The sequence below is a fragment of the Anabrus simplex genome, chromosome X (assembly GCF_040414725.1).
Source record: "Anabrus simplex isolate iqAnaSimp1 chromosome X, ASM4041472v1, whole genome shotgun sequence".
In the NCBI taxonomy this organism is placed as follows: domain Eukaryota; kingdom Metazoa; phylum Arthropoda; class Insecta; order Orthoptera; family Tettigoniidae; genus Anabrus; species Anabrus simplex.
In genome coordinates this window covers 156,439,615-156,454,803 of record NC_090279.1, presented here as the reverse complement: position 1 = coordinate 156,454,803, position 15,189 = coordinate 156,439,615, and the positions used below count along the sequence as shown (strand labels likewise).

The window sequence follows — 15,189 nt, the reverse complement described above, 5'->3', positions numbered from 1 at the left end:
CTGAGTGGTAGTTCACTGTCACTAGCCCACGAGAGCCATGTTTCAGTAAGTCCGATCACGTCAACTTCTCTTAAGTCTGGCAGGGATAGTTCACAATCAGACAGCTTATTGTTTAGGCTTTGCACATTCTGACAATAGATATTTATGTCTGTTTTCATTTCACAAGTGGTGGGACCGGGGTTTAAGTGAACATCTCCAGCCAGTAGTAGGAGGCAAAGCAAGCCCCTAATCGCTGAGCGACCAGGCCTAGGCTTGTTCGGCTCAGAGCTAGTAGGGAGGCGCCTATAAGTCTGGAAAATGGCGCATCCAGTCAGAGAGAACGCTGGAATGTAGTAGTTTCTCTCTGCTAGTAGCCATGCCAAAGGAGAACTCACTTTTTCACTTGCACACACCGATTCCTTAACTCGAATAGACCCGTGCAGAGAACCGTAAAGCGCAACAACTCTGATTATTACCACACAAACAACACAAACTGCAGCAGCACTAAGCTTGCGCGTGTCTACTCTAGCCGCCATCTTGCCGCCATCTGCTGACGGATTGATCCATGCCTCCATTCCTGCATTATGTTGTTCATATAGATTATGAACAACAAAGGACAAAGTCCGCAACCTTTTCTCGCACTTCTGCTGATCAGTTCCCATTCAGTCTGATGATTACCTAACTTTATTGCAATAAGGTTGTCACTGTACATGTTGTATATGTTATCTATTAACTGTTGTGGGACATTATCTTCTGCCAAGATATTAAGAAGTCTGTTCCTGTTAACTAGGTCAAAGGCTTTCTTAACCCTTAGCCCTCCTTTCTTTCAGAACACTCCTGCCTCTCCAGCTCCATTTAAGGGTCTGCTTGCAGAGGGATAAGAGACAGCACGAACATATTGACAGCATATTTATAAAAATCAACTAAAGCAAACACAAAATAAATATACTGTAATACAAGTACAATACAATATTCAGGTGCAATGTTCAACATTTTCAAACCTGGAATTATCTCAGAGAGTCACTTTTTGTTTGTAATAGTGCATTGTGTGGAACTTCCCAAAACACACGCCGGGATGTAATCTAGGCTTTTTTCTACAAGTATTGCTGAAAAACACAGTCTCGCGTCGTAATTCAGGCTTACTGTTCATTGCCATATTTAGGATTACGCTAAAAATGCTTTGAATTCAGGAGGAGTAACATCTATCCATGACCTCCTAATAGACTCATGTGTGAGGGGCGTAATCTTTTGAATGTTCACGCTAGCATACCGGTTAGTCTTGCGCACAATTTCCGACAATAACTCGTCAGTCATGAATAATTGGAAAAAAGTAAACTTCACTCAACCTTGTGGTTGTTTATAACCTGAAGAACTTGTGAATGGGCTTTTGAAGACCAAGTCAGTGTCACGGTATTTCCTCCAGCCATCAGTAAAGGTACCAGCATTGACATTTAGCACAATTTTCTCATTATCGGTATATTCATCACGCAACTCACCAACACAATCTCGTTCCGCAATATCTTCCTCACCACTTAATTGAAAATCGCTCTCACTATCGCTGAAATCGTCACTTTCATATAAAAGTCTGGCTATTTCTTTCTCATGCTGCTCGAACATCGCCATGTTGCTAAGCAACATCTGTTTACAAACTCGCATGGTCTTCAAAGAATGTGCACAAAGCCTGATTTCAAAGATGATATAGCTATACATGGCTTCAAAATGTCGTTGAAGGATGGCAGTAGCTTATTGTACCTGTAAATTCATGCACGCGTAACCCGACAAAGGAATTATATTGGGAAGAAAATCATGTCGGGCAATGCCCGACATGGGATCTATGCGGGATATTGTCGTTGTCGGGCATAGCCCGCCGCGTGAGTGCTAAGGGTTAAAATCAACAAATGCTATGCGAGTTTCCAAGTAAATTCCCTGCGTTTTTCTACTAAGATTTTCAAGGTAAACTAAGCATCAGCACAGGAGCGTCATCTTTCGAAATCCATATTGTTCATTTCCAATCACATTTTCATAATACCTGAATAATTTTTCTTTGACAATATTAGAGTAAATTTTGTAACCTGAGTTGAGTATACTTATCCCTCTGTAATTTCCACAATCTTTCACACTGCCCTTCTTATGAAAAGGAATAACTATAGCTTTTTGCCAATTCTCTGGTGGTTTGTTGCCATTCCAAATTAAATTGATGAATTTGAGAAATCTTTGCTTGAAGATGTCACTGGGGTACTTGAATAGTTCTGCATTTATTGAGTCTTCTCCAGATGCTTTTCCTTTTCTAAGTTTCTGAGTACTAGCTCCAGTTCTTCGAGTGTAATAGTTTCCGAAGACTTGTCAAGAGATGTTGGCAGAAGAAATTGCTCAGTATTTGAACCCCTCCAAAGGTTCCGAAAATACTCCATTAGAGGTATTGCATTAATGTCTATGTCTTCTTTTACATCATTATTCAGTTTCTTGAGTATTTTATAGGTCTGTGGTTGTGGTCTTGTTATATCAGTCTCCAGGTGTGAAACAAAGTTTTCCCAACTCTTTCTCTGCTTTTTCTGCACTTCCCTTTTTGCTATTGCTCTCTTGTGGTGATACTCTATTTTTATCTTCTAATTTACTGGTTGATAAAAAAATTTTATAAGCATTTCTTTTGTCTGAAATAACTTTTTCAATTTCTTTATCCCAGATTCTTAAACCCTTTTTTCTCTGCCATTTTTTCTTAACTCCCAAACTCTCAAAAGCAGACTGCATTAAAATTGAACACAAATTATACCACTCCATTTCCACGCTGTAACTAACTGGTGTCATCTGTCTGTACAATAGTGGTATTAAAATTACTCCTTGTGTAAACTTTGTAATAAGATTATTAAGTTGTTCTGGTACAGCCATTTTATACTGGGGTCTCTTAATATGTTAACCTTGTAAGAAGTTTTAATTTCTTGTGTTGTTTGTTTGTTTGTTTGTTTGTTTGTTTCTTCTATACCATCTAACCCTCAGACGAATAGGTGCTACTAATAGATAGTGATCAGTTTCCAATTCAGGGCCTCGATAGACTCTTGTATCCAAGACTAAATCTGCCAGTTTACTATTACAAATTATATAACCTGTAATCCATTTCTGATTTCGTGGAGACCACGTGTACTTGTGGGTGTCCTTGTGTGGGAACATTGTGTTCATGATCTTTAACTGATTGAAAACAGTCAAATCTATTATTTTTGTTCCATTGTTATTACGGGTTGTTTCTCCATGGATTCCGATATGATTCTGAATTTTCTCATTACCAACTCTAGCATTGAAGTCTCCCAGTAATAGTAGCATATCCAGAGATACCAACTATTACGATTCATTCGTAATAATTATGAATTACCCATCCTAATTACGCTTTTACGAATCACACACCTCAAATTTTTTTTTTTGATTTTCTATTCTAAGTGTATGAAATGTTGAAAAGGATACAAATGAATGCCATTACAGCTTGAATTCTCAGAATATATTTTCGGATTTCTCAGTAATCATTTACACCCCTTTCCTGTCCCTCATTTAGGAATATTTCGAGTTTTCACGCGCCGATCGCAGTGTGTACTTCCAGTACCAGAAATATAGGCACCTGTGAAGTGGTATATCTTGCAGAGTTGTTGTCTTTGTTCGTCACATGATCAGACTTCTATGCAAGTATGCTAGTTCTTTTGTCTTTGTTTGTCAGCAATGAGGTGACAAACTCCGCGAATACTGTGTGTGTGTGACTGTTGAAGAAGTATTTATTGCGATTTTGGCTGCCAAATTTACATAAATTGCTCTTCTGGGATATATACTAATCATGTGTTACGAAATGCGAAAGGTTTAAAATAATGAAGCGATTTCCTGTGCAGGAAACTACGTGTGATTACGTTACCGTGACTAGTGACGCTAGTAATAAACCAAAAATAGTTCAAAATTTTAGGGAGGAATACTAGAAAGAATGGCTCTGTGTACTGCGTTCCTCAAAATCTCATTCACGCGTCTTTTGTAGTGTGTGTAGCCGCGATTTTTCAGATGCGCATGACGAGGAAGAACAAGACTGAATTCCAAACAGGAACTACAAGCTGCTAAGGGAACAACTACAGCACTCAACAAAAGAAATGATCCTTCACCCTCCACTCAGATATGTACTGCAGATCACCTGTTACTTTAGCAGGTAAGAATCGTACACTCTTTATATCCCAGTATTTGAATATGTTACATCTCAGTCTTCGAATATGTTACATCTGGTTGAATTGTATATTAATTGATTTTCAATGATATAATGACATGTAAGTTAGTAAGATCTCGGGGGGAAAAAATTCTACCCTACCCCCCCCCCCCCCCCCCCCCCCCGCCTCCCTCCCGTGCCCTAATGGCTGCGTTACGATTTGCCTTTCTTGAAAGTTGACATCTCTGCATATCTTGTTTGTTAATTTTACTGACTATCTTTTGCAGATCATTATAGAACCATTCACTTTCTCTTGAATTTCCCTCCACTGGAGCATATACCCCTATAACTGTAAGATAACCCCTGATAATTTTAGTCTTAAGTGAATACTTCTTTCATTCCAAAAAGTGTAGCTATCAGTTATTGATCTTAATCTTTTTTGTGTACTATGAGCAGTACACCTGCCTGTGCTCTAGTATCTCTGTCAACCCCACTGTAAAATTGTAAATAATTTACTGTCTCTTTTGATCCCTGAAGCTTTCTTTTTGTTTCTGAAATAGTTGTAATTAAAATGTTTTTTTTTTTTTTGCGAGAATGTCGTCTTGCAGGTCATCTTTGTATGAGATACCTTGTACATTCCAGGTAGCACATCTAAAAGTATTTTTCTTCTTCCAATCCAATCTTTGTCCATTTCATTGTCCTTTCCTTTGCCAGGAGAGATTATGTATGTATGTATGTATGTATGTATGTATGTATGTATGTATGTATGTATGTATGTATGTATGTATGTATGTATGTATGTATGTATGTTGGGTGAGGTTATGTATTCCACATTGCTGCAACTGCCATTTCCTGTACACATATGCTGTGGAAATAATTGCTATCCTTTGCGAACAGTGCACAGTATTTTGTGGTCAACACAATGAGTCTGCAGTCATTGATCTCCATTTACTACTTTTATTGCATACTGCAATCCATCTAGTTTCAAGATTTTAAATATTACTAAGACATTTTCTTTTTTAACTTTGAAATGCATTCATTAAGCAGAGAAATGTTTGTAGACAATTTTTAAAGGGAAAGTTGGAGTGCATCTCATTGCATGAATAAATATGATATGTACAAAGTCATGTGTTCACACATAATGGGAGGTTCTCACATTTTGGACACACACACTCGCACACCCTCCCCGCACATTTCATCATCATCATAATCATCTATGTCCCACTCCAATTGCCCAGGTGTGGTTCGCACACATTTATAGCTATAAAGACAAAATGAACATACAAGTAAATGCAGTATATTTAAAAAGTAATATTTTATGTTATCGTTGATGAATTCAATATCCGATACATGTATTGATTGTAGAGAAGTATTTGTTATGTAAGTTACAATGCACCATGTCTCTACAATGAGGAGGGTTTCAAAGATGTCATACTTTTTGAATATACTTCTGCTCCATAAAGAATTTACTTTATATAGGTTACTCTGGCAAAATACTGTATTTATGACAAAGCCAGATCTCAGTGCTGCTCTACTTTGTGATGGCTATATTTTATATTTTGAGATTAGAATTTCGTAGTGTGTACAAAATGTGTGTTAATTCAGTATATGTTGGTAATTTAGGTTTAAAGTGCTTACAATCTGTACGTTCCAGTTATTTCCATTGCTCTCTGATCGGCTACTTCTTGGGCCTGCTGACGGCTACGGTGTCGTCGGAGGTGTTCAAGGCAGCGCAGCCTGCTCTGCTGTACCTGGTGCCCTTCACGCTCCTGCCTCTTCTCACCATGGCCTACCTCAAGGTACGTTTTGTTCCAATTTGACCTTGTATTTTGAATTAATTAGAAAATTAGATTTTATTTCGTTTTTGTGCTCCCAACTGTGTAGTCAAATGATTCGGGAATTTCTTCCCTTGCCCAAGGGGGCAGAATCAAATTACACCATAATCAGTTCACATTATTATTTATTTATTTTTTAACATTCGAATTGATCCTCTTTTGCACTGCATCATAACAACCAGTCTGATTTTCATTGTCTAGTAGATCTTATTCGTTTGCTAGCTTTGACGTCTTGCCAGCATCTCGAGCCCATGAACCAGTGCTTTCTTTCGCTCTTCTGGTAAAGGCCCTCTCTGTCTTCTGGGTTGTGACTCCCACTATAAAACCATGATGGCTTTTCAGAATCCTCCTGAAACTATCCTGGTCATCGATTTTATCCTCCACATTGCCTATCTCTCACAGATCTTTCTCACACTCTTGGAATCATCTTAACTTGGATGCCTTCGGATTCAGAAAATTCGAGATTTTCTTCGTGAACCGCTCATTATTCATATGGAAGAAGTGCCTGTAGAACAGCAGTCTTCTCTTTTTAACTGCTTTTGTTAGTGGTTCTATTTTGGTGGATACTTCTTTGTTGGACCTATTGTCCAATATCTTTGGCAGTAGCCTCCATTCTCTTTTAAGTAACTGGGTAACTTGTGCTTTTCGATACATGCATAGAGTCTCCGAAGCATGCAAACCTTCTGACCTTACAGCAGTGCTGTAATTTCTTACAAGGGGGTACCCAAAAATAACCAGAATAACATTGCCTTGAGCAAAGCTTGTGTAGCACGCACATCTGACGCTAGCCGTGTATAGCGCAACTCATTGCCAGTTCAGTGCCGCCTGTGTTGTCGACCTGGCTTGTTCTGTTCATCTGCAGCGATTGTTTTTCCTAGCGTTATTTTTCCTTGTTTTGTTTTTTATGATGGCAAGTTTAAGTGAACAACGTGCAAACCTTTTATTGGGAAGTTTTAAGAAGATGGGGCAACAGTGTTTGTCAAAAAAGACCCAATTTGTGGCAGACAGGAGTGACTGGTTCATCCTCCACGACAACACACCTGCACACACAGCCATCTCTGTTAGACAATTTTTGGCTAAACAAATTTCAACATCCATCCCCTTCCAAATGAAATAGGATCTGATTCTTTGACAAGTTTTAAATACACCAAGGTGTCCTCCACAAACAGATTCATGATAATATTTAAAGATAGCCGGAATGAGATCAGGTGGACTGCTGCCCCCCGCCTGACCTGGCTCCGTGCGACTTTTTCTTATTTCCACGCATGAATAAGGGCATGAAAGGACACCGATTTGACAACATTGAAGAGGTCAAGAAAAAAAACGAGAGGAGCCATCAGCATTTCTAAAGATAACTACAAAAAAAATTTTGAACAGTGGAAGTACCGGTGGGACAAATGTATTAGTTGTAATGGAGAGTATTTTGAATGGGATAAGGTTGTTATGTAAAAAATTTGAAAATGTATAGCTTTTAAAAAGTAATTCCGTTTTTGTATTTGGGTATGCCCTCGTAGTTTGGCTCCTATACTCAGCATCTTTTTATAGATGTTTTTAGCCAGTTGGTACGCCAGCTCTAATTTTCAGGTCCGAATACCAGTTGCTTCTTGTTCGAGGTCATTCTCTTCGATTACCTCAAGGTATAATACCAATATAATGGTCCGTTATTGAACATTATAAATTTTCCATCTAACTCATTCTTGGTTGCCTGCGTTTCGCCCCCGTGTGCTAAGTTGGGCTCATCAGTTGGTACTTAGCACACCCCCCAAGACGCATGACTAGTGCATGCCGTGGAGGCCACTGCATAGGCTACTTGAAGCCACCAGCAGTGCCAGTGCACTATGAGAGACTTTGTCTCATTTCCAAAAATTGATGCCTGCCTGGCCATCAGATGATATACATGTTGATTCGTATAGGGAACATGAAATATAGCTCCTGAATGAGTAAATTTATAATACCAATATAATGGTCTGTTATCTGAGTTAGCTGGAAAATTTATAATGTCCAATAACGGACCATTATATTGGTTTTATAAATTTACTCTTTTTTTTTTTCACTGTTGACATGTACTGCATGAACTCAGCAGTACTTTTACTTTATATGCTGAAACCATACATACAGTATGGTCTGTGTCAAATAAGAAGGGTTTTAGTCCCAAGAGGCTGCTCAGAATTGTCTAAGTAGCTTGTAAGTTGTTGCATTATCCCACCCACTCAATGCTTATTGCTCTGCGGAGAAGGTCGGGTATTAAGTATCACTTACGCGAGGTCGAAATATTTTTACTTCATAAAAATGATCACAATGGAATAAGATTTCCACTTGATACAGACTGAACTCACAAGTTTTGTCCCTCATACAAATGGCTCGTATATGGAGAAACAACATTAACTAATGCTCAGATAAGAAAGGTAGCAGGAGCGTAATACATATGCATCTAGTAAACCGATGGAGAACAGCAAGTCACCATGTAAGAACACATGGACAGAGTACACATAAAAGAAAGACTAAGGTTGCAACCAAACATTTTAGACCCTTGTCAGCCACAAATACAAATTACTTCACAGTCACTTCACCAACACCTAAGTTGCTAGCCACATTTTTATTAATAGTTTCTCCCCAGTCCAACCATTTGATTGCCTCTGCTTTCACTTCTAAGAATATCAGAATCACACTTCCTTTTTCTGCTCATTTGTGCTATTGAGTAAATTCACACGTGAACGAAACTAGAACATGTGTGCAAAGTCATTGCTGGAATCGCACTCGTAACAGTCCGCCTGGGGTGCAGTTGGCGAAAGATGGGCGAGTCACATCCACTCGTTATCTCAATAACAATTTCCAAGAATGAATAGCATATGTTGGAGCTAAGCCTGCACGGTTCGAAGTAGTCGTCATGTATTGTCACTTTTTGTTGTGAACTGCTTTAGATAGCCGTGCAAGTAAACCGTTTCTTCATTTGCCGCTCAGAAATGTGGTAGGATATTGTTCCGTTCATAGTTATTACATGTGCGCAAAGTGAAAATGAAAATGGAAATCCACAGCCTGTTTCCATTCATTTGACCGGGTCAGGAATGGAATGAATAAAGCCCCCATCTAGCAGCGAGGATAGGAATTGTGCCAGCTGCTGAAGCCTGTCGCACTCCTCTGGGGCAATGATTAATGAGAGATGAAATGAAATGATATTGGAGAGTGTTGCTGGAATGAATTATGACAGGGAAAACGGGAGTACCCGGAAAACAACCTGTCCCACCTCCACTTTGTCCAGCACAAGTGTCACATGGACTGACCGGGATTTGAACTATGAAACCCAGCGGTGAGAGGCCGGCGCACTGCTGCCTGAGCCACGGAGGCTTTATATACACAAAGTATTTGAGTCTATTTCACGACTACCACCCGCATCATTCTGTACAGGTATTATAATCCGTGGGTTGCGCACAGTCATCAACAAAAACCCACAATTGGATGCCGTTTTGCATCATTAGACCAAGCTCCAAAAGTTGGTTTTGAGATATTTGTGTTTAACTTTAGGTTTATGTGTAAATTTAAGCAAACATAATTGTGCTAAGCATGGTATTTCTGGTGTTATAGGATAATAGATTGTGCCTTCTCACCAAATTTCAACATTTTTTTGAAAAAATGGCGCTTAGTCTACTGATGCAATTTAAGGTATTTCTCACATGCGAATAATGCATCACAATGCTACACCAATAACCCCTTACTGTTGAGTATCTACTGAGTAAGATTTCAGAAAATGTGTGACCGCAGTTGTGATTTAAACCACAACTCCGGAACATTATTGAAGTTTTAGACGGAGAAACTCTAGAAGGGGAGCTATTCCCTAAAGTCATTGCTATAACCACTTATTGATTTAACGAATTTCAACTGATCTGAGTCAAATACAAATGGTAGGAAATGAGCCATTGTAGTCTATACACTGCATATTTATTTATGGATTTTCCTTCACAATAGGCCTATTATGTTCTTAGAGTACAGTACTGACATGATATTTTCAAGCCTATGGGTAAGTTTTGTTCTGCTTTAGACACACATTAGTTGCTAAGTAGAATGGCAGTCTCTCATACCATTGAGGGGCGTTGACCTAGATGTTAGGCCCCTTTAAACAAGCATCATCATCATCATCATCATCATCATCATCAGAATGGCAGTCCCTTAAACTAAGTAAAGGATATGGAGACTGGTATATGTGGTTATGATTACCTTATTCCAAGAAAAATAAAGCGATTCTGAAAGAAATATAGAATTTTAATTATCTCAGCCAAGCAGAACAGGAACAGAAAATGTGATTAAAATATCTGCTCCCATAAATTCATGTAAAACACTGGACAGGTAATAAGATTGTTACTCTCAGTTCATTCAGTCTCGAAATCAGGATCGCCATTGAATCCATCTATGCCATCCTTGATGTCAATCTCATTGAAGTTTCTGGTAAAATTGTTTGGCATCTGCAAGTATTAGGTGCATCAGTGACTTAAGTCTCCTAGTTTGGCTTCATAGATAGGTTTTCCGTTTGGCCACAAAGGTATTCATGCCTGATTAAAGGGAACTCTAGTTTCCCGCGGTCGTCCCAGTCTTGAGTATTTAGATTTACTTCCATATATTCACAATCAAATTTAGTTTTGACGTACATACTGAACGGCTGTGATTTCAAGAACCAGATTTCTTTTAGTTTTTGCCAGTTTATCTTGCAACCATGGACATCTGTTTCCCAATACATGATCAGTTTTCAAGTTCTCCTGAACTGAAGAACGCCGTGTGTTCCATCTGGCGAACAACAATGGGGTTTTTCCACCTGCAGTTTCTCATAATGTTTATGTAGTTCTATGCAGTGTATAAACGCTGATGAAATTTGGGGGCACGCTAAATATCTGCCAGGTCACTGCTTTCATTATTCTGATCTGGAATTCACTGATTTGGCATGTATTACCTAGGATAACATGTTAAAATACTGTTACAGTGAAATACAAATTTCATGTCTTGCAGTGAGATGTTCACGATATATGCATTACTAATAATGTCCATCCTGTGTCTGACTCTGCTGCTTTCACTAAAGATTCTTCTAGGGACTCAATACTTTGAAGTTTTGCGCAGGTCTTCTCGTCCAAAATATTTCACAAACGATAGTCCAGGGGGTTCAGGTCGAGACTTAACAGGACCCATCTCCAGCAGCAATCATGATTTGAATAGGGTGATGGCGGGCATTTCTAAGAGCTTCATCATACATTAAAATCTTGGTAATTCGAAGTGATTGAGACCGAAAAGAATCAGACTTTGAATTATGTAACTTCGAATTAAACAAATTTCTGCCTAACAAAAAAAAAATATTGAAAATATGTAAATTAGTGTTGTATTTGTGAGTCGATCCTCAAGACGAATAGAGCAGAAATTGTAAGATAGATAATAATTCCCTTTTTTTATTTTTTTATTTTTTCTAGAATACAACAAGAATAAACGGAAGCGGCAAAAATTGGGTATAAGGTACAGAGACTTGCATATTAATAAAGTCCAGGGTTCATCAGTTGAAAAATGTGTGTATCTAAATAGATCGCCCATTCTTCCTGAATGTTCGTATCCATTATTTCTATTACTTTTTCGTAAATACGAAACGGTAAACTGAAGCAACAAAACTTTTGTCAGTCACCTGCCATCAGCAGAAAAGATGTGCGATTGTAGCAGAATCCATTAAACAATTGGGAACAATTCACAGGCAGTCTCTACAATCATGAAAAGAAGACAGTAATAAAATGCGGACGCAGCAAAAACTTTGAAATTGACGAGTTATGCATGGTTGACAGGCCAGAAATTGGGTTAAGTGCGCCACCAAATCGTTTCCAGTCTGTGGTGCTTTATATCTGATATTTATGAAGAAAAATAAACCCTGCAGTTATCTGTGGCATGAAATACTCGCATAACTATTGCTCCTCGAATTCGCTTCCGTTGATCAATCGTCTTAGCTTCAGTCGTCTGTTGTTCAATTTTTTCTCTACTTTTTAAGAACGTTGAAAGTGTTGATAGTGGTGTTCCGTACGTTTTGGCTATTTCACTTTTAGATTTTTTCTTCTCGTTGACTTCCTTGACGATCCGCAATTTCTGCGCTATCGTCTTAGTAGAATACATCTTCTTTTCGGCCATAATAACAAATTTAGACTCTATGAAACTTGAACAGAAATAACTCCGCGGCCGTACCGTACTTGTACCTCAAGACAATAATATGACTCGTTGACAACGCGATTAAAAGAAGTAACAAAGAAGCAGGTTAGGTGTGTACGTGACATTGAAGGATATGAGACAGTCGCTTATTATTGTTAATTGTCGTCTACAATGACTTTATTTGTTAGCTGCTCTGCAGCAACCAGATTATAGTACTGATTTTGAATTACATGGTTTAGGGGCCTGATGAGAACTTCAAATTACATATTAACCATATTTCGAATTAACCGATCGAAATAACACACAAAGGCTTATATTTGTATTCGGGGAAAGGCATTTACTTCGAAATACGCAAATTAACTGACTTTGAATTTAAAAGTTTTCACTGTATTTTCAGGCATCCAAGAACTACAAGGTTTTCTATCTCACCGTAGCAGTGGCAACGGTAGTTTCCGTCTGAGGACCTGCATGCTAATGCGTGGACTGGATATATGGTTTGAATGAATCCCACCATTTACTGCTAGATAATCTTTCAAGATTTGCCATCCTTTTTTTTTTTTTTTTTTTTTTTTTTTCCATATGTTCCTTGAATATAGTAGCACCTTTGCCCTTATGAGGAAAGGAGCAACCGTTTTTATATTCTCTGAGGCGTAAGGTGTTTCAACTATTTCTTGTAACTCTGAAGATAGGAAGGAGGATGGAAACAGAATTACAGTCACTTCCCTTTTGTTGACCAATGTTGTGTGTTATCTCTAATTTTTTTTTTTTTTAGAGAGAGAGAGAGAGAGAGCAGATTACATATGCAAAGTGTTAACCTTTGATGTCTGCTTGGTTCCAGGGTGACTTACGTCGAATGTGGAGTGAACCGTTCATCATCCACCCACCTTCAAAACATCTGGAAGTCTGACGGCTAGAATCTCTGTTGGAAGTGTGTGTGGTTTAGTAATCGTACCTTCAGGAAATAAAAAAAAAGAGAACGTTATGGTAAGGTCTTGGGGTGCTGACAAGAAGAAGGACAGACACGTTTCCCAGCTGGCCCGCTAATATAGGCTAGCAATTCATTTTGAATGAAAGGACACTTTTCACTTCATTTTCATCCTTCAGACTGTCGTACAAACTGTTCGCATCCACCCCGATTTGTGTAAGTTAGTGTGTCTGTGTGTTGACAGTATGAAATATTGTCCGAATTATCAGTCGTGTGAACACGTTTCTTGCTGGGAAGGTAAAAACTCTCTTCTTGCGGCAGCTAACCCTGCAAGCTTCACTTACTATGGTCTCGGTTGTTTTTCAAAGTGAAAGGGACATAACAGTGTATGTTGAATCACAGGATAGAGAATATAGAAGAAGAAAAAATTTGTGGAAGAAAAAACTTTTATGTGCATTGAAAATTCACTAGCCAGAATCTGGAACATTCTGGTTTATCCGTTGTCTTCTTTTAAAGAAAGAAATACCCTGTTTACTTGAGTAATTTGTGTGTGCACACAAAGTGCATTTCATCAACTGTTTTCCTATTTATTTACTTGAAATGCAATTGTTGCATAGACTATGGTGTGAAACTTCATTTACTGTGTGATGATCTAGCAGAAATATGTCTTTATTTTCTCCCAGTCTCTCTTGTTTTCCTGTCTCTTTGTACATTCTGAGATTTGGAGCTCTCTGAAAAGTAATATTGACTTGAAAAGAAATTTGTTTTTATTACCTGATCTTTCAATCGCATATCCTGGAAAGTATCAGGTACGTGAGAAGTTAGACATTGGCAGGAGAGCATTCAAAGTTACTAACAGATTGTCCAGCCAAGAAACTAGTAATCTATAATTATAATTTAAGATCCACCCGTTCGCGTACAAATTGAGGAAGGGAATGAGGAATAATGTTTTTTTGTTTTTTAATAACTAATTAAATAATTTAGAAATGGCATTTTGTGAATTAATCAAAGGTATATTCCTCATTTTATATAGTATTTTCAAAAAGAAGCACAACATTAAATACTGGAAGTTTCTGGCATTCTCCACTTCACAAAAGTGAATTTGTTTAGTCATGTTCTTGATGAATGGATATGTTTAATCATGTTCTTCAAAACAGTTTGCAACGTTTGACATGAGATGGCATTGATACAATTCTGAATTTTTGCTTGCACTTCTGGAATAATGTGGAGGTGAGTAATATAGATGGCATCCTTTGGGTGCATCTGCTAGGAAATGTCTGGAGGTGTTAAATTTGGAGAGTGTGCTGGCCATAACCTCTTGATATCACTTGTCCTGGAAAACACACTTCCAAGTAAGCCATAGTGTTTCTAGCTTTGTGGGTCATTCTGTTGACCATGTATTGACAAATTGCTGCACCATTGTTACATACCAGTCGCTATTCACTGTATCTACCTGAAATGTAAGGAAGATGCGACTGCTTGACATGGCGCACCTCAAACCGATTTTCTGTGCCTGAAGATGCATCTTGTGTTTTTCATGTGGGTTATCCGTGGGCCCATGTTCACGAATTCTGAGGATTGATGAATCTGCTGAGGAGGAACCATGCCTCATCAGACTATCAATTGTTCAGTTCCTTCCCATCTGATCATACAGATTCAGTAAACCATCATTAGAAACCTTGTCAACTTGCAAGTTTCCTAAGCTGCAGCTGATGTACAGCATGGACTTCGTTAGGGTGTTTGAAACACTTGCACAACACAACATGGACACTGGCAGTAGAGAACTCGGGACAGTCTTGAAAGGCGTTGCACCGACTTCTTAGGCATACAACATATGTAGTCGACTACTTCGTGGCACATCGGTGCTTCTGAAACTTGTTACGTAGCCACATGACGGAGGATTTGTTTGGAGCATTTGCTGCGTGCTTTTCTGTAAAGGCCTCCTGGAGTGAATGTAATGTGCAACTGTGAACATACGCTGTTCCAAGACTGCTCAATTCAGTGTTTTTAGCGCTTGGAAAAGGAAGGAAAACTGCTGCATAGGGTTGCACGAGTTTTTTACCACCCTGTAACGCTGCCTTTTAGTAGTGGTGTGTAGGTCCAATTTTCAAAAGTAAAAATCT

General features: G+C 38.6%; 1 protein-coding gene across 1 annotated transcript in view; it reads left to right on the top strand.

The window, feature by feature from the left end:
* SppL (signal peptide peptidase-like protein) overlaps nt 1–13,826 on the top strand; it is a 209,666-nt gene extending 195,840 nt beyond the window's left edge. Inside the window, exons 10-11 of the mRNA XM_067159101.2 lie at nt 5,799–5,943; nt 12,980–13,826. Coding sequence (XP_067015202.1) covers nt 5,799–5,943; nt 12,980–13,048 — 214 coding nt within the window. The 3' untranslated portion in view covers nt 13,049–13,826. The remainder of the gene's footprint in view (nt 1–5,798; nt 5,944–12,979) is intronic.
* The last annotated feature ends 1,363 nt before the right edge of the window (nt 13,827–15,189 follow it).